The sequence below is a fragment of the Bactrocera dorsalis genome, chromosome 3 (assembly GCF_023373825.1).
Source record: "Bactrocera dorsalis isolate Fly_Bdor chromosome 3, ASM2337382v1, whole genome shotgun sequence".
Taxonomy (NCBI): Eukaryota; Metazoa; Arthropoda; class Insecta; order Diptera; family Tephritidae; genus Bactrocera; species Bactrocera dorsalis.
In genome coordinates this window covers 6211525-6233376 of record NC_064305.1, presented here as the reverse complement: position 1 = coordinate 6233376, position 21852 = coordinate 6211525, and the positions used below count along the sequence as shown (strand labels likewise).

The 21852-nt window shown below is 28.8% G+C and overlaps 2 protein-coding genes across 9 annotated transcripts in view; one reads left to right on the top strand and one right to left on the bottom strand.

Annotated features, from left to right (window-relative positions):
- LOC105228480 (atypical protein kinase C) overlaps positions 1-4641 on the top strand; it is a 41113-nt gene extending 36472 nt beyond the window's left edge. For 4 of the 5 annotated variants that reach the window (XM_049453613.1, XM_049453610.1, XM_049453612.1 and 1 more), the window contains 4 exons: positions 12-206; positions 871-992; positions 3963-4089; positions 4179-4641. In XM_049453613.1, coding sequence (XP_049309570.1) covers positions 12-206; positions 871-992; positions 3963-4050 — 405 coding nt within the window. In that variant the 3' untranslated portion in view covers positions 4051-4089; positions 4179-4641. Of the gene's footprint in view, positions 1-11; positions 207-870; positions 993-3636; positions 3753-3962; positions 4090-4178 lie in introns of all 5 variants that reach the window. The other variant, XM_049453611.1, reaches the window with a different exon arrangement.
- A 9315-nt stretch (positions 4642-13956) lies between these two features.
- Positions 13957-19764, bottom strand: LOC105228422 (fas apoptotic inhibitory molecule 1). Of its 4 annotated transcripts, none has more exons than XM_049453639.1 (4): positions 19747-19764; positions 14986-15227; positions 14391-14663; positions 13957-14322 (listed from the first exon to the last, which is right to left on the bottom strand). In XM_049453639.1, the coding sequence occupies exons 2-4, from the start codon at positions 15187-15189 to the stop codon at positions 14131-14133; spliced, it is 669 nt and encodes a 222-aa protein (XP_049309596.1). In that variant the 5' UTR covers positions 15190-15227; positions 19747-19764; the 3' UTR covers positions 13957-14130. The 4 variants fall into 4 exon arrangements, with proteins under 4 accessions (XP_049309596.1, XP_049309597.1, XP_049309595.1 ...); XM_049453640.1 differs by lacking the exon at positions 19747-19764 and adding an exon at positions 19489-19675 and having other exon boundaries at positions 14986-15192; XM_049453638.1 differs by lacking the exon at positions 19747-19764 and adding an exon at positions 19472-19674.
- Positions 19765-21852: the final 2088 nt, after the last annotated feature.

Here is a 21852-nt window from a genome sequence, read left to right as displayed (position 1 = left end):
CTTTCACGCAGAACACTGAAGATTATCTGTTCCAAGTGATTTTGGAAAAGACCATACGTATACCGCGTTCGCTGAGCGTCAAGGCCGCGTCTGTATTGAAAGGTTTCCTTAATAAAAATCCAGCTGATCGCTTGGGTTGCCATCGTGAGTCCGCTTTCATGGACATTGTGAATCATCCGTTCTTCAAGAGTATCGACTGGGAAATGGTAAGCGAGTTTGTTGCTAGTTTATGCTTTACTTATTATTGGTTTCAAAATGCGAGTCGAGTGCAGAAAATTTCGATTAAATGTGTGCGGCTGGGTCTGCGCATACTGTTGAGAAGCAACCTAAAACGAATTGCATGTGTGAAAATTGATGATTATAGCACAATGTACTTATATACATGCATACATATGTATAGTAGTTAGTTAACATTTGTATGCATTGAAAAAACCAAAAATATTCAGGTTTTCTATATAACTCGGCGCACGTACACGAAGCCGAAGTTGCGGCAAAGTAAGCAGAAGTTTAAGGCAAACTTTTTGAGTGGCAATAAGGGTTAAGTTATCTAATAAATTCAAAAATCGGTAGAAAAAATCTTACAAATTCGAAATTGTGTACGAAAGCTTTTAAAAATTCGAAATTATACACAATTTTTTTATTAATTCGAAATTCAATACAAAAAATGTATGAATTCGAAATTCTATACAAATTCTGTTATAAATTCAACTTTTAATATTCCCATTAAAGCATTCGAAAACAAAATACGCGCTTTTACCTGGTTTTTCAGCGTTTTCCCAATATTAACAAATTAACTATGCAAAGTTTTTTATTTTATTTAAATGTTGAAAACAAAAAAAAAAAAAACAATATTTAATATATACCACTAAGATCGCACAAAAGGAGGTACAGCCACCATATAAGCCAACATTTGATCCTGGCGATCCATATATGGCCACAAATTTCGATACGCAATTTACTAGGGAGCCAGCCGAGCTGACACCAGATGATCCGTAAGTGTTTTTAGTGGGTCGTGTGAGCTGGTTTATGCGCTTGTCATAATTTTTGGAATATTTTTTTTTAATTTTTAATTAAATTTTTATTTGATTTTTTTTTAATTTTTATTTGAAGTTTTTTAAATTTTATTTAACATTTTTTTGTTGAAATATTAATTAATTTTAATTATAAAGTAAATTTGTATCTGCTTAATAAGCTCTTTTTATATAAAGAAATTACTTTCTAGTTTTTTGATGCAATTGTTTCTGTGAAAATGTCAGTAATAAGTTTAATTGATTTTTTTCTTATAAATTTAAACGTAAGTGTTCAATATATTTTCACTAACTTCACTTCTTTGTCCACTACTGTGTCTTAAATGTGCCTAAAAAGCAAGTAAAAACTCGCTTTAATAGAAACTTAATTTTAGAATTTTCTTTCTTTTTGAAAATAATTTTTTTGAATAATATTATTAAAAATATTTTTTATATTAAAAAAAGAAATATTTTAAAAATGAAAAAAAGTTAAAAATTTAATAAAAGTAAATGTTTTTTTTTATTAAATATATTATTATATATTTTATATTATAAGAAAAAAGTAAATATTAAAAAAAAAAAATAATTTAATTAATTAAAAAATAAAGTTTTATATAAAACAAAATAGCAAATATTTAAAAATTATTAAAAAAAATTAAATTTAATAAAATTAAATAGTTTTTTTTTATTAAATAATTACTAAAAAATTGTTTTAAAAATACAAATAAAATTATAAAAAAAAAAATTAATTAGAAACTTAGTTTTGAATATAAATTTTACTCTTTTTCCTATTGAAAATAATTTTTTTTGTTACATACTATAAAATTATTTATATAAAATTTTGTATATTAGTAAAAAAATATTAAAAAAAAAAAATTAAAAATAATTTAATTAAAAAATAATAATATTTATATAATAAATATGTAATTAATTTAATTTAATAAAAGAAAATAATTATTTTTTATCAAACAAAATTTTGTTTAATATTAAATTTTTTTTTTATAAAATTAAACTAAATTAAAGAATTTTTAAATTTAATTTTTTGGTACATAAAATAATTAATTAAAAAATAATAACTGCATGCTGCTTTTTATTAATGTAAACACATTGTCTTTCCTCTTTTATCATTTAGTAGCACATCTTTCTACTTAAATCGCAAATAACTTTAATTTACTATATTTTCAATAATTATTGTTTATTTTTTAATAATTAATTATAAAATTAGTTTAAATAATTATACAGAACATTAAACTTAGTATATAGGGTTATTTAAAAAATAAATATTCTGGTAAGTTAGCGTTTCGATTCAATGAAATTTTTCGAAAATAGATTCGGGTTTTTCGATTCCGTTTCATTTTCAGATATAGTAAAAACCTTGGTGTATGAACCTTTTAAAATAAAACAAGTCGATATATTCTATAAAACATTCCAACAAGTTCTGGTAATTTTCAGATTTTGATTCAATGCAATTTTTCGAAAACAGATTTTATTCCAATTCGATTAACAAAAAAAAAACGCTTGAATTCGCACACCCACATATTATACGTTTTTAAAATAAAAATTTATCGGTGTTAATTTAAATAAAAGAAAATTTAATCAAAAAAAAAATAAAAAATTTAAAAAGTTGCTAATTAAAAATAAAATTCATCAAAAAATTGTAAATTGAAAGAAAATATAAGTTAAAAAATAAATATAAAATATTAATATTAATTAAAATTAATTATTAAAATTATTACTGACTTTACTCAAGTTTAAAGAAATATATTTTTCTTTAAAAACTCAACTTTTCCTCAAGTTTAAAAAATATATTATTTTTAAAATATATGTGTATGTCATAGCTTTCCTGTTCCCGATAACTTATGTAGTAGATGTGCGCCTAAAGGTATACCTATATTAAGCAAGCATTATTGCATTTTCACATTATTACCATACAAACGTTTACTGCAGCATCTTTTAGGCGATGTACCTTATTTGAAAACTTTTATTTAAGATTATGTTTAATATTTACATACAAGTTTTTCAACTGCAAACTAAAATCCAAAATATAATCATCATTATTTCACAAATGCATTTGAGACACTTCTCATAAGAAAGAAAAACGAAAAGAACGCATTAAAAAATACAAATCTTAACGAAGACTTTAAAGACAACCTAAGCTCTGTATTATTTTCGTAAAAAAATTGAAATTCCAACGAAAAAAAGCGCTTTGCAATTATTATTTTCATCGGCATATATTTTTCTTGGACTGAACTATAAAATATTTTCATCAATGTTTGTTTTGAACTCAAATAGTTTCCAAACCAACAGTTATTTTATGCAATTCAGACTAGTTTTCGAAATTTCTCGCAACTCGCTGCTAAACTGTACCTTATTTGTTTATATTTTATTTCGCCACTAATTATTTTAATTTGATTTTCTTTTTTTCCGCCTACGACTTTCTTTCTGCGCCACACAAAACCATCTAACTCTATTGGAACTGTCACGTGTTACACACATCGTATATCAATCTCTTCTACTACCAAACATCGTCTTAACCATCCATCACACATACAACTATGCAATCCATCATTAATTGGCACTCACCTAAATGCATTTGCCATTGCCGAACGTGCGTTGTGCGCAACTGTAGCTCGAACGCAAACAAGTTTCGCCACCATTCAAACCACGCTTAGACTCTGACCGCGATCTAGCCAATTTCCCACCCGAATTCACAGAGGAAGCTGTGCAGCTGACGCCCGATGATGAGTAAGTAGCACGTAATTGTTGTTGGTTTTTTGGGTGTAAATCGGATATTTTTGCTTATTCTCTGTTTTGATGTTGGAAGTCGAATTGTTTTGTTTTTGTTTTTAGTTTTTAATCACAACTCATTGCCATAAATGTTGTTTTTGTCATCTAACTTGTTGCTATATTCCTTTATTAATATTAAATATATATTTTTTTTCTTTCGCTACGCAGTCGTGTCATTGACAAGATAGATCAATCGGAGTTCGAAGGATTCGAGTATGTGAATCCGCTGCTGATGTCCTTAGAGGATTGCGTCTGACACCACGAGTCATGTGATTTGCATCCCTATAATATGCGTGTAGGTGTATACTTTTATAATTTCGCAAAATTTTAAATCTTCCACAATTATTTTCAAATTTCCTCATATGCTCCTTGCTCTCATTGCAGTTGTATGGCGAGGACTCCAGTGATTATGACTCAGTAGCTGATGATTTAAGTATTTTGCAATTGCACGCACCGCCACCAACAACCGCTAACAATAATCTAACGAATATACGCATGCAGCAGCAACAACAACAACATTTACAACAACATCACCAACAGCAGCATCAACAAATGCCGCCGCTAAATCAGAATCCCAATCATAGTCAGAATAATCATCATAACGGTAACAATAATAATCATAATCATAATTCCAATAATAATAAAAGTCTACTGCAGCACATGTTTTGCCTTCCATTAAATTAAAGTAAACAAGAAAATTGCAGAAACAAAAAGTAAAAAAACAAAAAATAATGAAAACAAAAATAATAAAAAAAGCAAACAGTAAATCAGAAACCAATAATGTCAAGCATAAAGTGAAAGTAAACATTGAAGATGCAAGTAAGAAACGAAAAATAAAAACAAAATACGAAATAAATTACAACAAAAACAGCTAGAGCGGATGAAACACTAACAGCACATATGAACAACAAGCCTAGCGCAGCAACCACAACAACCACAATTACTACTACTACGTACACGAATATACAACAACAGCTATTTGTATATGTTTTTGTTGCGTGTGTGTGTGTAAGTTTAAGGCAGGCAGCAATTAGGAGTTTTCGAAAGGCATTGAAGAATAATTAAACGTGCATTAGCGTTCTTTTAACGAAGAAAGAGAGAAAGCAAGCATTAGGTTCGAAAAATTAAGAGTAAAGTGTAAATAATTGTAGAGTAAAATACTTAAAATTTTTTAAAAATAATTTTCGAAAAAATACATTCGAAATTTGTTGCAACTGTTTAATGGTGTGGAACATTTTGAAAAATTTTTTGAAATTTTTTAAATAATTAAAAAAAAATATAATAAAAATTCAAAAAAAAAATGAAAAATTTTCAAAATGTTTCAAATTGAATTTAAAATGTTTTGTGGTGTTGAAAAATAACTACTTAACCAAAATACAGCAAAAGCCGTTTGTGAAGATTTTCAAAAACAATTCAAAAATTTTCGAAATGTTTTGAATTTCATTTTAAAATGTTTTTTGGTGTTGAAAAATAATTATTTAAGCAAAAAACAGCAAAAGCCTAGCGTAACAAATTTCCAAAAACCATTTCAAAATGTTTCGAATTTATTTTTTGGTGTTGAAAAATAATTATTTAACACAATTTTTCAAAAACAATTCAAAAGCTTCCAAATTGTTTCGCATTTTATTTCAAATTGTTTTGCGATGCTCAAAAATAATTTTTACATAGTTTTCAAAAACAGTAAAAAAAATTTTCGAAATAATTTTGTTTTAAATTGTTAGGTGGTGCTTTATTTTTGTGGTTTTGAAAATTTTCAAATTGTTTCGAATTTAGTTTAAAAATGTTTTGTCGTATTGAAAAATAATTATTTAAGGAAAATGCAGCAAATGCCGAGAGTAAGATTTTATCCTCACACTATTGAGATTTCTCTTGTTACCCAAACCGATGCATACTTTCAGGGTTTTGCATGCAAGCAAATTTTTCCATGAAAAAAGTAAATACGAAGCTCGGAATTGAAAATTTAATGCTCTAAGTCAGAAATTCGATACTTTAAAGAAAAAAAATTAAATGTTCGAAACAAATGTTTTCAGACCCCAAATTTTTGTTACTACGCAAAACAATTTTTTAAATCTTACCCATATTTAGGATTTCCTACGGAAAAGTTATTGCGGTACAAAAAAATACGAAAGTTAAAAACTAAGTTCGAAAATTTCTTGTTACATAAAACGTTGCATAGTTTTAGGCTGTTTAAATGCAAGCAAAGTCTGATACTAAAATAATACATTTTTTTAAGTACAGAGATTCAAAAATTTTAAAATAATGCATGTTTCGTAATTTTAAAATTTTAGACGGAAATAGTGATTCCAAATCTGAAGTCTTTTACTGTGTATTTTTCAAAAATCTGTATATTTTTAGACTTTTCCACTGAATTATTATTACCAGAAGAAAGTTAAAAACGAAGTTTGAAAATAAGGATACTAAAATAATATGTTGTTCTAAGCATTAAATTCGAAAATATCAAACGGAGCAATGCATTGGTCGAAAAAAATGTTTTCAAACAACATTTTTCACTGCGCCTAAAATGTTTTTAAAACCTTTGCATACTTTTAGGGTTGGTCATGCAAAAATTAGATTTTTGGCTGATGCGAATTTTAAATTTTAAAAATTAAATTAAAAATTTATTCGAAAATATTGTTTCTATGGAAATTTTTTTTTTTATTGATATTTACCGTTTTTTAGTAAGCCAAGTTTTATTCAATTTCCATGATTTTATGGTGAATTTTTATGCCAAAAAATTTAACTGTAATTATTATTAAGTTTATTTGTTGTTTTAGCTGCTCGTAGGAATTTTATGCATGCGAAAGTTTATCACAAAGACTTGATTTAATTTTTTCTATAATAGGTTAGGGCTGCGTTTTTAAATAATCTAATATGTTTAATATTCTATAAAAATGAAAAATACTTTTTTAGTCGAGAAAAAAAGTCATCGTGTCGAATTGTAGTTCTACCGTGTAAATTTGAAACTCTGTGTTAATTTTTTCTTCTTTCATCTGAAAAGTATGCAACAGTTTAGAAATTTCGAACCGTTTTGACTGATTGCAGCCTCATAAATTAGAGTTATGGCGGCAAGATGCAAATTTAGTCGATTTTTTTTTCTTTCAGCTGAAAAGTATGCAACGCTATAGAAATTTTGATATATTTTAGAGGCTGGCGTGTATTTCAGCCCTATTTTTCGTAAGCAAACTTTAATTGAACCTAAAATAACGCGAGCTAATGCATAATTGAGGAAAACATTGGACAGTGCTGCCAACTAGTGAGAAATTTCAATGCCTGCTAACTAAACAAATGAAATGAAGAAAAAATTAAAAATGCTACAGGTAAAAAACTGACGTTGTTGCAGCTGCTGAATAACAAAAATAAAAAGAAAAACAAAAAAATAAAGTGGTCAATAGGAAATTTGTAAGAAAACCAGCTGTTACAATTATGTGTGCATGCGGAGTTAGTGGCAGTTAATGTTAAGACGCAACTGAAAGGTTTTTTAATATTAGCATAAAACATAAATTAATGAAATAATAAGAAAAATTAAAAAATAATTAAAAAAAAAATTAAAAAAATTAAGAAAAATTAAGAAAAAATTAATAGAAAATTAATTAAAAACGCAAAACGAACAACTAAATACAATATTGTGACATTTTAGCAAAGCATGTTGGCGTAAATTAACATAAATCACCACTTACATACACATATAAATTCAAAAAAATTTCACACACACACACAAAAAATTAATTTAAGGCATGCCAAGTAATTATGTAATTGCAATTGAACTGTATGTTTGTAGCGAATAGGCGGCAAGCGTGCAACACTAAAACAGAAAAGAAAAAAAAAACGAAAACAATTAGCGCGAGTAATGAAAATTATGTGAAAATAGAGTTTTCAAAATATTTTACTTTTTAAAACACCACATTCACTCACATATACACACACATACGATGGTACTTTAGTCTAGATTTATTGCTAAATAAATGAAAAATAAAAAAAAACAAATTAATTAAATAAAACTATGTATTGTACTACAACTACGACTACAGCAAAACTACTATTATTACTAAATATTAATATGTAAGCCAGAAAGTAAATTCTAAAACAATTCAAAAAACGCAAATATATTATTCATAATTTTTTTTAATTTTTGTTGCAATATTACATAATGCACATGTGTACAGCGGCAGACGGTTGGGCGGAAAAAATATAATGGATTTCGTTAGTCGAATTTCGAAAATCTTTCGAACACTTTTTTCGTGCTGAAATTTTATTTCTCTTAAAAAGTTTATCAACCATACAAGCATAAAATCACCTTTTACTTCGTTAGGAAAATTTCGAATATCTTTCGAACATTATTTCCGAATTAAAATCAATTTTTTTTTAAGTTTATTAGCTATTCAAGCAATCTTAAACTTTTACTTCGTTAGTCAAATTTCGAACATATTTCGAAAACTTTTTTCGTGCTGAAATTTTATTTATGTCTTATTTTCCAAAAATTAACTTTTCCAACATTATTAAAATTTCGAAAATGTTTCGAACACTTTTTTCGAGTTAAAATTTTGTTGATTTTTATGTCTTATTTTTCAACAATTTTTGAACACCTTTTTCGAGTTAATATTTTATTTATTCTTATGCATTATTTTTCCAACGATTTTCCGAAATTCGTACTCAGTAAATCAACCAAATTAAAATTATTTACAGATTTTCAGCAGTACACATGCGCAGATTCTTGAAAATTTATGTCCGTTATCGTGTTTTCTTGTTTATACGTTCGAAATCTGTTTCAGAGAGCTAAAAGTTAGAAATGATAAATTCGAAAGATATGTTTCTAAACAATTCTAACGAAAAACAAGTGCGTTTTCTAAAAAAAATTTATATTCTCATAAGTATATGTAATTATTGCAAAAAAAAACGAAAATTTCGAACTTCGAAAAGCATTCCGAAATTTCGAACTTCGAAAAAACATTCCAACTGTACTTAAAGCGGTGTTATTTTATATATTTATCTAAATTTCACTCCCAAATAAAAAGTATTTTTGTGAAATATTATGTTACACGTAAATTACATACACACATACTACATCCACACATGCAATGTTATGAATATAATTTAATTAAGTAGTAGTGATTTAAGCGTAAAATTAATATAAAACATGAATATTCTAAAAGAAGCAACACCCTTAACATTATTATTATTATTATTACTAGAAACAAGATGAACAAAGTAAAAAAATCACAAAACTTAATGATAAACAAAACTTGAAATCAAAGTTTAGTGCGCAGTGCAAGGGCAACTTTTAATGTTTCGATTAAGCTAAGACATAAAAAATACATAATTACAATTACATACATACTCTTATGCTAACAACTCGATAATTAAGTTCGAAAAATAATTCTAAAACCGAAAATAGTTAAAAGTAAACTGTGAATTTCAACACTCACATACATACATACATGTATGTTTTTATTTTTGTTTTTGTTAAACAATGTGTTTGTGTGTGCACCATACTACCTACAGGATGGAGAAATTTGTGAGCACCAGTTGTCAGCATTATTATTTGAGACTTTTGCCAGCGGAAGGAGGTGAAATCGAAATGTAATAATGTCACATTTATGCAAGTCATAGACATACATATGTACATAGGGGAGATGCGTAGCTCAAAGAAATTTTAGGCCCCACATAATGGTTAAGTGCTTTTAAAGATGTTTGTTTTTATTTAAAATTTAAATTTTTTTTAACTTCGAAAATAATTATTTTAAATAAGGTTTTAACACTGTGGTTAGTAAAAATTTGTTGCTGTAGAGTTTATAAAAATACATTTGTCTTTATTCAAATTGAGTTTGATCTACAAAAGAAAATTCGAAATTCGAAAAAAAATTTCATAAAAAAAAAATTATGAACTAAAAGATTTCAGAATTCAAACTATTTTCGAAACTAAAAAAAAAATTCGAAATTAAAATTCTTTCGAAATTAAACAAAATTTTGAATTTTAAAATTTCTAAATTCAACCAAAAATTTAAATAAAAAAATTCGAACTTCAAAAAAATCATAATTTTAAAAACGTAACACCCCTCATATATGGCTTGCATAAATGCGGTTTTAGTTAAGGCTAAGTTAAAAAGTTACACAAAAAAAATTATATACCGAGTCTCAACTCATGCAAACTAAATATTTGTTATGCACAAAAAAATATTTGTTTATAAAACTAAATAGTATTAAAATTAAAAAATGTAATTTTATTAAACAAAAAATCGGACTTTGACTATTAGGGAGCGGTGTGTAAGGAATCAAACGGGTGATAAAAAACGTATACACAAAATTCTGTAATAATACTTGATTTATGGATGTATATAAATTTTCAATACAAAAAAAAAAAATATTTTCAAATCAATTAATTTCGAAAGTGGAATTTTAAAGTTTTTTCAAAAACCATTAATTGGAAGTAATTCCTACTGGGCTTGCGAAACCTGTTTTTAAAACAACTCTTGCAGATTTTTTGACATAAAAATTGAAGCGGTATGAAAGGATTTCACAAAAAAGGTAAGATTCTTTAGAATTGGCATATTTCCGGTTGATCTATTTTTTATTTTTGAATATTAATTTCAGGTGCTCGAAATTTTTTTGTTTTATTAAAAAAAAAGTTATTTTTGGTTTCAGTTATTAACGAGTACAAATTTTGAAATTTCGGGTGTTCGAAAAATATTTAAAAAATTTTATTTTTCAAAAAATTATTTGTTTTCCGTTATTACCGAATGTGGGAGCAAACATTTTTTTTGCATATTTCGAATATAAAAACCCGCACACAGTTGCTTTATTCAAAACTTCCGATTACATGAAATTTTCTATTTTCATTTTCGAAAAAAAAAAAATATTAATTTTCAATTAATAAGAAAAAAAATTCTAAAATTCGGGTTATTCGCATTTTTTTTTTTGAGTTTTTTGGAACACTATTTTTCCGACAACTTTTTTTCAAAAACATACTTTTATTTTCAGTTTTTAACGAAGTTTTTGTAAAAGCGTTCAGCAGTTTTATTCAAAAACTGCGATTATTGAAATTTTTGTTTTCGAAAATAGCTATTTTTATTTTCGGTTATTCGGAAAAATTACTTCTATTTCTATTTTCGAAAATATAACTTTTCGAATTTTTTCGAGTGATGAAATGTATTTCTAAATTCCGGTTGTTCGAAAAAATTTTCTTTTCGAAATTTTTTTAATTTTTTTATTTTCGAATACTAACGAATACTATGAAATTTTGAGGTTCGAATTTTGTAAACAAGTGTGTTAAATATTTTTCAAAGTTTTGACTATTCCATATACATACGTTATTTATAAAGATGTGCAGTTTGATTTCAAAATTCGAAATTTTACGGGTTTTTTAAAATAACGCTGATTTTTCAGTTTTAAATCGTAGTAGCGTTATTCCAACACACCGCTTCCAGGCTTAGCAACACAGCAATGATTTTGTTTCGAAAATGAATTTTCAAAATTGTCAGTTTTTTTCCCGAATTAATTTTCAAAATTATTAGATTTTTTTTCTTAAATAATTTTCAAAATTATTAGATTTTTTTTCCTTAAATAATTTTCAAAAATATTGAAATTTCATTGCTGTTCTAAAATAAAACGAATTATTTCGAACAAAACCGACAGCATCTCCTTAAATATCTATGTATGTGTGTTACTAAGTTCGTATTTCTCATACTCATACTTTTTGCACACACTATTTACCTGATGTACTCACTCGTCCGTTGCTAACATGCCTTCGAATTTTAATTAACTTAAAGCTATGTAACTGTATATTACAGCAAACTCGTATCTTTGTATGTGATCGTATATTCATCTTTAGTTACCGTTATTCTTTTTATTATTATTATTAAATATATATATACATAGTGTTATTATTATTGTATTAGTAAGGAGAAATTATTAAATTATACAATATACCTACGATTAACGATATACTTAAAAGACCAAGACACACACTTCGAAAATTATATAAACATTCAAGCATACAATTCTTAAATATACAAAAACAAAACGATAAAGATATATATCGAGGGAGATAATTAACAAAATAGCGAAGGTCTTTATTTGTATTGACAGGAAGTTTTCAATTTGGCATAGACAAAAACGAAAGCGAAAACGCGAAAGCAAAAAAACATTTAAAATGATAATGAAAGACAACTAACGAGGTTGAGAACTAATTATATATACTTACATACATAAATTAAGCAAAAATAAAAATTACGAAAAATATTTAAAAATATCAAAAAGCTGTTTGGATCGATTTCACAGGTTAAGTTTATTTATGGAAGTATTTGAAAAAATCTCCGATTCTTTGAAAAATTAAACCTTTATACAATATGTTAGACATTTTTGGAAAGCTCTCAAAAACTATATCTTGAAAAAAAAACTTTTACAGTTTAAGCTTTTAAAAAAATGTCTTCATATCGTGGAAAAACATATTTTTAAAAGCTTCAAAAAAGTTTGGAATATTTGCTTTATAATTTCATACTTAAAGCGACTACATGAAAAGCTCAAAGCTTAGAAAGCTTTAGGGCATCATTCAAGATACCAGAACAGACCGGCGTTCTAAGATGTACAAGTAAGATTCATCCCTGTTAGGATCGACCTCTCACCTTAATTTTTACCTCAACAGCACTTCCCAAGGCATTTTTATAAACCGGATTATAAAACCTCTACAAATCAACTTGAACCTATCACAAGTTTGTTGAAATCACCAATGTCAGTTTCGGATATGTCTTCCAGTTCATCGAAGGTAAGACTATGGAGTTATTTCAACCTCAGTCTCGCGAAGGCTGGACAATGAAGGATAAAGTGCCTGGATGTTTTCATTCCATACTCCATCACAAAAATGTGACAACTACGACGTCTGACAAGATTTTTAGCCTTAGTGGATGAATGTGTGTTGGGCAGTGTTCAGTAAGAACACTTACGACTGTGTAAAGATGAACTTAGCTAAGGAAAAACTTGTTTTGTACAGTAGATCTCCGATATACACTGAATTATATATGCTGGCTGGCAGCCAGCAACCGTTGAAGTCACTCGTGACTTTCCAATCACATCACTTTGCGGCGCGATCGTCACCTAAGCACTGGCTAGGTATGGTGTCTGCTTTACTTTTATAGAGGCAGCTAACAGCCAGCATCCCGAGCCATAACATTATGACTGTTAAGTCACTTCACCTCGCGGCGTGAGCATCACCTAAGCACTAACCAGGCACCGTGCCGGCTGGTGATTTGTTGACGTGACATGAAAATTTTCCACTCGGCCGCCATGCATATATAAGAAAGTGCCTGCCCACGGTGCAGAGAGCCACCGTGATCAGTGATGTGTGATTATATGATGCTACTATGGTATCTAGATATTTGTTGACGGATTTTGAACGCGACTGCCTTTGTAGGGAATTATACAAGGATGATTGACTAAGGCAGTTTTGAATATAAAAAAAAAAAATCAATCAAAGCAAATTAGAGTAATCAGAATATTTACTCTTGGTCTCGGTTGCGATTCTATACAGTTAGTTCTTATAAAAGCAGAGACAAAGATTTTAAAGAGCAAACCTTAGACTGTGGACCAAATTGTTAAATAGGATCTTCGCAATGAATTTGCATCTTTTTCTGGATTTGCTTCGGTTCACCAGTCTAATAAACCCGAGGTTTTGCGTCGATATGTGGCAATGGATGATATATGGCTACATCATTTCACTCCGAAGTCTAATCCACAGTCATCCGGTTGGACTGCACACGATGAACCTACTCCAAAGCGTTGAAAAACGCAACCGACGGCTAACAAGGTTATGGCGTCTGCATTTTGTGATGCGCATGGAATAATTCATTTACTACCTTGAAATAGGAAGGATGGTCAAGTGCGACTACTACATGGCGTTATTAGATCATTTAAAGGATGAAATCGACGAAAAACGGCCGTATTTGAAGAAAAATCGAGTACTGTTTCTCCAAGACAATGCATCTTGTCTCAAGTCGGAGATAAGGATGGCAAAAAACCATCAATTGGACTTCGAATTGCCACCTTAGGCGGACGTAAAGTGATAGCCATTACGTGGGTGCACAGGTTCTTAAATCATGACAGATTTGTTAAACTATTCTCGGACTCAACCTTATAAAAAATCGCGCTCAGCAATTATTAACAAAAACACCAATTCCATTTCTTCCATTATTTATTTCGACTATTCCTTTATCATTTATTTTATTCACTTTATTTTCATTAAAACTCATAAAATTTTTAGCACAAAACTAGCACTACGCTATCACATCACTTTATTTATACTTAAACAACAACTCACAGCGGCGGCCTCTCAAAAACCGCTCATGCATTAAGTGGATGATAAAATCGAGAAAGGCTCCTGCATGACTTCTATGATCTTAGCCTCAGGTATCACCTCACCATTCGCCAGCAGAGTGTGCGTCAAGCCATCCAATTTATTGCCACTCGAACGCGCTTGCAGCACAAACTCATTGCCATTCTCCGCAAACTTGGTGTCCGTGCCGCCATCGACGAATTCACCCTGAAGAGTGCAAATAAATTATTTGTTTTTGCAAAAAAAACTTTAATCATGAGTTAGTGAATACTCACCGTTTCTGCACGCAATTGATCATTCACACACAAGTTGAGTGTATCCAATTCTAACATTATGCGGTATTCGTTATCTTCTATGCTGACCAACCACAAGCGATAATGCTTCGTCAGCTCGTCGGTATACTGTTCGTGCGGTTTGCCATCGATGTAGAGCGAATATTCGTATCTGAAACCTGGTGCTGGATCGACGCGTATAATGCAACGCGACTGATCGATATAAAATGCATCTTCGCCCACCAATTTGAACATCCAGTCACGACGTAGGACTTCCTGGAAATATGTGGGGAAAGTAAAGGCCTTAATTAGTATAAAATCATAATCCATTCTCTCTTTTATGAAAGCACGGGTTGCGCTGTTCTTTTGTTAAACGCTCTTTCTCGCTTTCAGTAAAATATAAGCATTGTAGAGAGTCATTGCGCCTTAATTCAGCCAATGAGGGCGCTTTATTTCTCTTTTTTTTAAATATTTGAGAATACTGATTTTTAGCTAATGCAATTTTGTTCGGAAATTTTTTGTTCTAAAGATTTTTGTTTACCGTTTTTATTTTTGACATCTCTGCTTCTAATATATATTTTACCTTCGTTTTACTTACCTTCCCGTTAACCCATATCATGCGTCGTCCCGTGGTGGTTCCATGCTCCAATTCGATACGATACATTTTGCCATTTATCGGCGCACACCATTTGGCCACAATATTGTTTTTGTTGTAACGTTTCTCTTCCGGTATATGATCGAGTGTCATAATGGGTTCGTTTGGCAGATTCTCTAGCCGTAAGGATGGCGATAGGAAAGACATTTTCTGCAGGGATCTTAAGTTTTAATGGCGACAAAATTCTATAAAATATTAAGCATCAATGTGTTTCGAGGAATCAATGTTTTAATATAGAACATCCATAGATTGGTTTTGGAACAAAATATAGTATTTTAATTTAACTTAATAACCACTGCTTGGTTTTTTAGTAGAAAGAAAGAGTTTTCTTTGCATGTTTTTAGGCATTTTTTTATGTTGATTTATTGATCTTTAAACGATTTTTAAATATTTGCCTTGATATAGAATCCTTTAAATTTTCAATATGCGCTTAAATGTAGGCAATATGTTTTCCTTGGCGGTTATAATCTTACCTCTGCGCTTAAATGTAGGCAATATGTTCTTCTAGGTCCTATAAATTTTGATATACTCATCGAAATTCATGATTTTAAGGTTGTATCTACGATAGGGTCTTCAAAAAATGCATTTGCTTTCTTCAAGTTTCTATATATCCACAAATACTAGAAATTGCAAAAATATTCGAAACTGCATATTTATGAAATTATTCACATTTCGAACACAAAATTTTTGAAAACGCTATTTTTTTTAATTTTAAAATTTTAAAACTTTCCAATTTTCAAATTAGAATTTATCAATTAGACTTTTTAAAAATACAGAATTTTTCGAAAATGCATTGTACTGAAATTATGTATTAAAAATTTCGAAAACAAATATTTCGGAATTTTATATTTGAAAATTTTAAAAAATATCCATTGTTCAAATTTGAATTTATAATTTCAAAATAAAAAACAAAAAATCTCAAATTTTTAAATTTTTTGTTATCAAAATATTTGAAAAAATGTTTAAAACTTGAATATCTGAATAAATTTTAATAAGATTCAAAATTTTTCTTAAAAATAAACATAAAAAATTTCGAAAATTTTCTAAAACGTTTTTCGAAATAATGAAATAGTTGACAATTGAGGCAAGTAGAAATTCGAATTTGAAACAGTTCGAAATTTCCAGTATAACTATTTCTAAAACTTTATATTTTCAAAACTTGAAACCAATTTCACTACCCAAATTTGAATTTATAATTAAAAAAAAAAATAAATTTTTAAAAATTAAAATTTTGAAATTTTTTTGTTATAAAAATATTCGAAAACATTTTTAAATCTGAATATTTGACTAAATTTGAAAAAGCCTCACAATTGTTCACACTTTGTTGGAAACAGACAAACAAAATTTTTTCAAAATAATGCAACAGTATAAAATTTTTGAAAAATCAAAATTAGAAAACTGCATATTTAAAGTCGTCCAACCTAATGAAATATACTTTAATACTTAAAAAAATACAAAATCGAAAGTTATAAATATTTTTCTTAAAAAACCAAATTATTATTTATTTCAATATTGAAAAAAAAAAATTCAATTTTTTACATATTTTTTTAACATTTTCAATTTTATTTCAATTTTATAAAAAAAGTTTTAGAACTTTTTTTCAGATGTTGGTAATCCAATTTTTTTTTTTTTTTCTAAAAAAATTTAATCCACAAACTCAATATTTGCCAACGAGCCAAGAAAAGTGTCAACAGCTCGCCTTAACCTTAGCGTTTCTTTTCAGCAGATATGTATGTATTTATAAAACAGCAGTATGCTTTCGCACACCATAGGTAAACAAACATACTATACAGACATACGTACACACCCACAAATATACAAATACTCAGGAGGTTGACGTGTCTTTGTATGCTTTGAATACACATATGAATATACTAAGTACACATGTTTGCTTAATCATTTAATTATCTCGATATGTATAATTTAGCTTAATGTTGTTTTGTTATTGTTTTTGTTGTTGTTTTTGTTATTGTTTAATTTCTTTTCGCCAGCACGAGTATTGCCATCTATTGATTTTATAGCTTTTTGTGTGGCTCGTATGCAATTACAGTGCATTCGCAGAAACTCATACACACACATACTTATATACGTCCTTCCACAGTCACTCACACATACATGCATATGAACAAATATATGTACATATGGTGAAAAGTATAAAGGATTAACGTGAAACGGCATTATGCTTGTGTGTGTTTCGTCTGAAACTGCAAGAAAAACATTACAAAGCTAAATTTTGATTAGCCGACAGACGGCAAATAGCTTCCATCGCCGTTGGGGAGCTGATAATAAAGCGAAATACACGTTCGTAGCAGCAAACGGTTTTATCACGCTCGCTTTTATAAATGTTTACGGCATTTATGAATGCCGAAACGGATTTTTAGGCATTAAAATTTTTAATAGCGAATGCAGTTCATGGCTGCCCGCATCACCAACGGAAGTTGAAAACCGTTAAATGTTAATGAATTTGTGTGCCACGCGAAATATGCTTTCAAAAAATATGCAAATCAGCGTGTGTGTGCTATTAAATAGTTAATAGCATTCTGGTTTTTGGTTAATTTTTGTGGATATTTGCTTTGATGGCAATTAGTTTAATATGTGTTATCGTGATTTACTGGACTTTTGACAAAAAGTTACTAAAAACTATTTAAATCATGATTTTCAAAGCGAGTAATCTACTTTCAGGCGCACATAACTCTGTAATAAAATAAGTCGCCATCAAGCAAGTAGAAATTAATTAATTAAATTTTCTTTGGACTTTTTTTAATTTAATTTAAGGAAACCCTGGAAAATATTTTTTAATAAAATTTTCAGTTATAAAAAATTTTTATATTAAAATTTTATATAAAAATTTTAGAAAATTTTAATATCTAGTTTTAACAAAAACTTGAGACTTTTTCAATTTTTTTTTCAAATATTAAAGTTTTACAAAAATTTTCAATTTTATTTTGAAATTTTTTTTTTAGAAATTTTTTTTTTGAGAAAAATTTTTTTTTTTGAGAAAAAAATTTAAATTTTCGAACTTTTATTTTTTGATTTTAAGGAACTCTGAAAAACATTTTTTAATAAAATTTTTAGTTTTAAAAAAATTTCAGAAAATTCTAATTACCAATTTTAACAAAAAATTTTTAGTTTTAAAAAATGTGAGAAAATTTTAATAACCAATTTTAACAAAAAATTTTTAGTTTTAAAAAAATTTCAGAAAATTCTAATTACCAATTTTAACAAAGAAGTTGATACTTTTTCAAGTCCGTTCGAATACCAAAGTTTCAAACATATACATATATAATGTTTACAAAAAGTTTCAAATATTGAAATTAGTAATATAATTTTTTGAAAAAAAAAAATTTAGAATTTTCGATATTTCATTAACTTGGACGGCTGCAAATATGCAGTTTTCGAAATTTGATTTTTCAAAATTTTAAGCAATTTAAATATTTTGGAAATATTTTACAAAATTTATTATATTTACCTAAAACAGCAAATTTGTGACTTTTTCAAGTTTATTCGAATATTAATATTTTGAAAAAATTTTCAAATATTATGTTTACGAAAAAATTCAATATTCAAATTATTAATAAATAAATGTATTTTTTTGAGACAATTCAGTTTTTAATAACGAAGAAAAATTTAAATTTTTAAAGTATAAACTTTTCGAATTTTTATTTTTGAAATATTGAACTATTTCATTAAGCTGGTTGGCGTCAAATATGCCGTTTTCGAATGTGGATTTTTCAAAATTGTAAGCAATTTCATTATTTGGAAAAAAATTTTACAAATATATTTTTTTTCAGAAAAAAATTTTTTAAAATAATTTTTTATACATTTTTATAAAAATTGTTTATGGTTAATTTTTTTTGTTCAAAAGTTTTTTTTGGTAAGTTTATGTATTTTTAAGTTAAGTTTTTAAGTTTAAGTTTTTTTTTATTTTTTATTCAATATTTTTTATTATTTTTTATATGTATTCCAATTTTTTATATAACATTTACATATCTGTTAATTTTGATATAAAAATTTGTTTTCCAATTTAATTAATTTTTAATTTTTTTATTTTTTTTTTAATAAATTTTATAATTATTATTTCACATTTAATTAATTTAATTGCTGTTTTAATAGTCAAAATCACTGAATACTTAAATTTTATAAAGTCTCTATTTTTTCTATTTTAAAAATATAATTTTTTATATATTATAAATCGTAGTATATTTAATAATTAATGTTTATTCTTTTTTTTAGTTTTCCAAAAACTAATTAATTTTTGCTCCTCATTTCTATTAACATAAATCTATTTGTTTCGTGCATCTTCTTTTACTTTAATAAATTTCCTAATAAATGCATATTTTGCTCTATACGTCTACCGTTATATTTATAAAGCCTTAAAAACATTAAAAAAATGAGTAAAATTCATAATTTCGCTTTTATAAAAATTCACAAATTTTTCACACTAACATTTCAAATGCGCTCCATAAATTTACTAATTGCACTCAGTTATTTAGCCAACAAAGGGTAATGAATTCTAAATTATTTCCACCGAAAAGCGAAACTCTTTTACTTTCTTTATTCACGCGTTCGCTTCCAAAATACGAAACCGTTTCGTTGAGCCGTCAGCAACGTACTGAATGAATGGACTTTGGTGAAAACATGTTAGCGCCTTACGGTATGCAACAGCCAACACATATGCACGTACAAACACATACACACAGTTACAAGTGTCCGCTAATAAACTATTATTCGCGTTGAACTCGTTGTCGCCGCCGTCAACAACGCCATGGAACCGCTATTCCTGTCGTTGCCTTGCATCGACCACGCTAATGGTGGCATTGGCACAATGAAAAGTGGGCGCCAAACGGCTGCAGCCAACCGGCAAGTTTCGATACTGCTCGCTAGCACATATGCTGGCAGACATATACGCTGGCACAGCGGTGTTGGTACTACTACAACTACTACTAGTATTACTACAACTACAACTGCGACTCTACTAGGAGTATCATTGTCAGACATGCACATTTTGTTGTAATTGCCACCCATTTGGAAACTAAATATGTGAGCCAGACCTTAGTCTCATTTTGAAATAATAGTACTAAGTCCGTAAATCATCCTTGCTTGAAGATTTCTTAATGAAGTTCACTACAGTTATCTGCAGAAATCACTTTTTGATTTGATTATATCTCCGGAAAAGGAAAAGCGATCCTATGAATGGGTATCCGGGTGAAGTCAATATTTTCTCTCTCAACGGAATTCGCTCTCAGCAGCATAGCATAGGAGAGCTAAGGATGAGTTTAAATACAGCTTACTGAAGGCTTTTTGGGGTGTTACTCTGAGAGCTTTCAGATACAATTAATTCAAGTCCATGTTGTCGAGTTGCTTTTCCGTTCAAATAGTATATAAGGGTCTCTGACGATTGCTCCGCAAGGAGGAAAGAGTCGGCAGGGAGAAGTATTGGCAACAACTCCAAATCAAGCGTAAGCTCAAGTTGCTAAGTTGCAACCTCAGCAGGTTTAGAAAGGTAACTAACCTTCCGAGGAACATAATCCGGCTATTTTTACACTGGTCATTGCTATAAGTACTTATTCAACGTGGGCCTAGCCTCTTCTGCAGACTGTCGGTTCTACGACATGCAGACGGAAACTTTCGAGCACCAGATGCTATACTGCACAGCAGTCGGCTGACGAATGATTAAAGCCCTTGGAGTCATTTACCCGAAATTTATCAATGTGCTTGGGCTATGTGAGGCGTTCTGACAGAGGGGAGGGCACATAGACCTTCGATAGCGATGCCAACTTCAATTAGTATCTGTCTATCTATCTCTATCTGTTTATCTCTGAGAGGGAAGCTTGAGATAATATTTTAGTTCAGGCTGAGCTCAAAAAACCGGGAAATATATACATATTTTACCTTCGAGCATGCAGTTTCGGTTAATACCAACAGATACCAACAATTCAAGGATATCTCAAGTCAGTTTGAATTGTTGATGATGGATCTATCTGAGCCATCTTTGAACTGGATCTGGAGATCAAGTTCGATGGCACCAATATATATTTTTTGGCATTTTTGCAATACAAAGTGTTTTTATTTCTAGGTTTTTAGGTACCTCAGACTAGGAAAAAGGTTATTTTAGCGATTTCTAAAAACTTGAATCAAAAGGTAATGGCTCTAAACAGCTTTTTTTGTTAAGTCATACTTAGTTGCGGTTAGACAATAAAAACTCTTGAGCTTTCTATTCATTTCGTCATTCCATTTGGGTGCCTTTTTTCCTTTACCAACACAAGCACAGAGTAAGGCGCATAGCCTTATACCGGCTATCACTCATATGCCCACATACAAGCACATATGAGTTCACATACATACACATATGAGTACAAATACAAATATATGCATATATAAATATATTTAAATGGCTTTAGTAGTGGCATGAGTATTTATTGCCCTGAATTGGCGCGCAACTTTAACTGTCTTTTCAGCGCGGCACACCAACCAACACTCACTTACCAATTTATATAGCACTTGTTCTTGCTGGTTTCCTTCATATTTTGGCTCCTGGCTCTTATGGTTCATTTGTTTATTTATTCGCTTGTTCGTTTGTTTGTCTGTTTGTTTTCGGACAGGTTTTGATCTGCGCGCAAAGACTGGCCTCTTTGCGGCTACCACACACACTCACTATATGTTATACTCGTATGCATACTTTTGCACACAAAAATGTGAAAAAAGTCGGCTATAAGTTGGCCTGCAAGGTTTCTTCACCGAAGTGTTGAGTTCAAATTGTATTTATATAATACTTGGCTGCAGTGGCTTACCTTATAATTGGCTATTACA

Coding starts and splice junctions, on each gene's coding strand:
- LOC105228422 (XM_049453639.1), bottom strand. CDS start 15,189: ATGTCTTTCCTATCGCCATCCTTACGGCTAGAGAATCTGCCAAACGAA. Junction 14,664..14,985: donor TGATATGGGTTAACGGGAAG/GTAAGTAAAACG, acceptor ACATATTTCCAG/GAAGTCCTACGTCGTGACTG. Junction 14,323..14,390: donor ATCAATTGCGTGCAGAAACG/GTGAGTATTCAC, acceptor TGCACTCTTCAG/GGTGAATTCGTCGATGGCGG.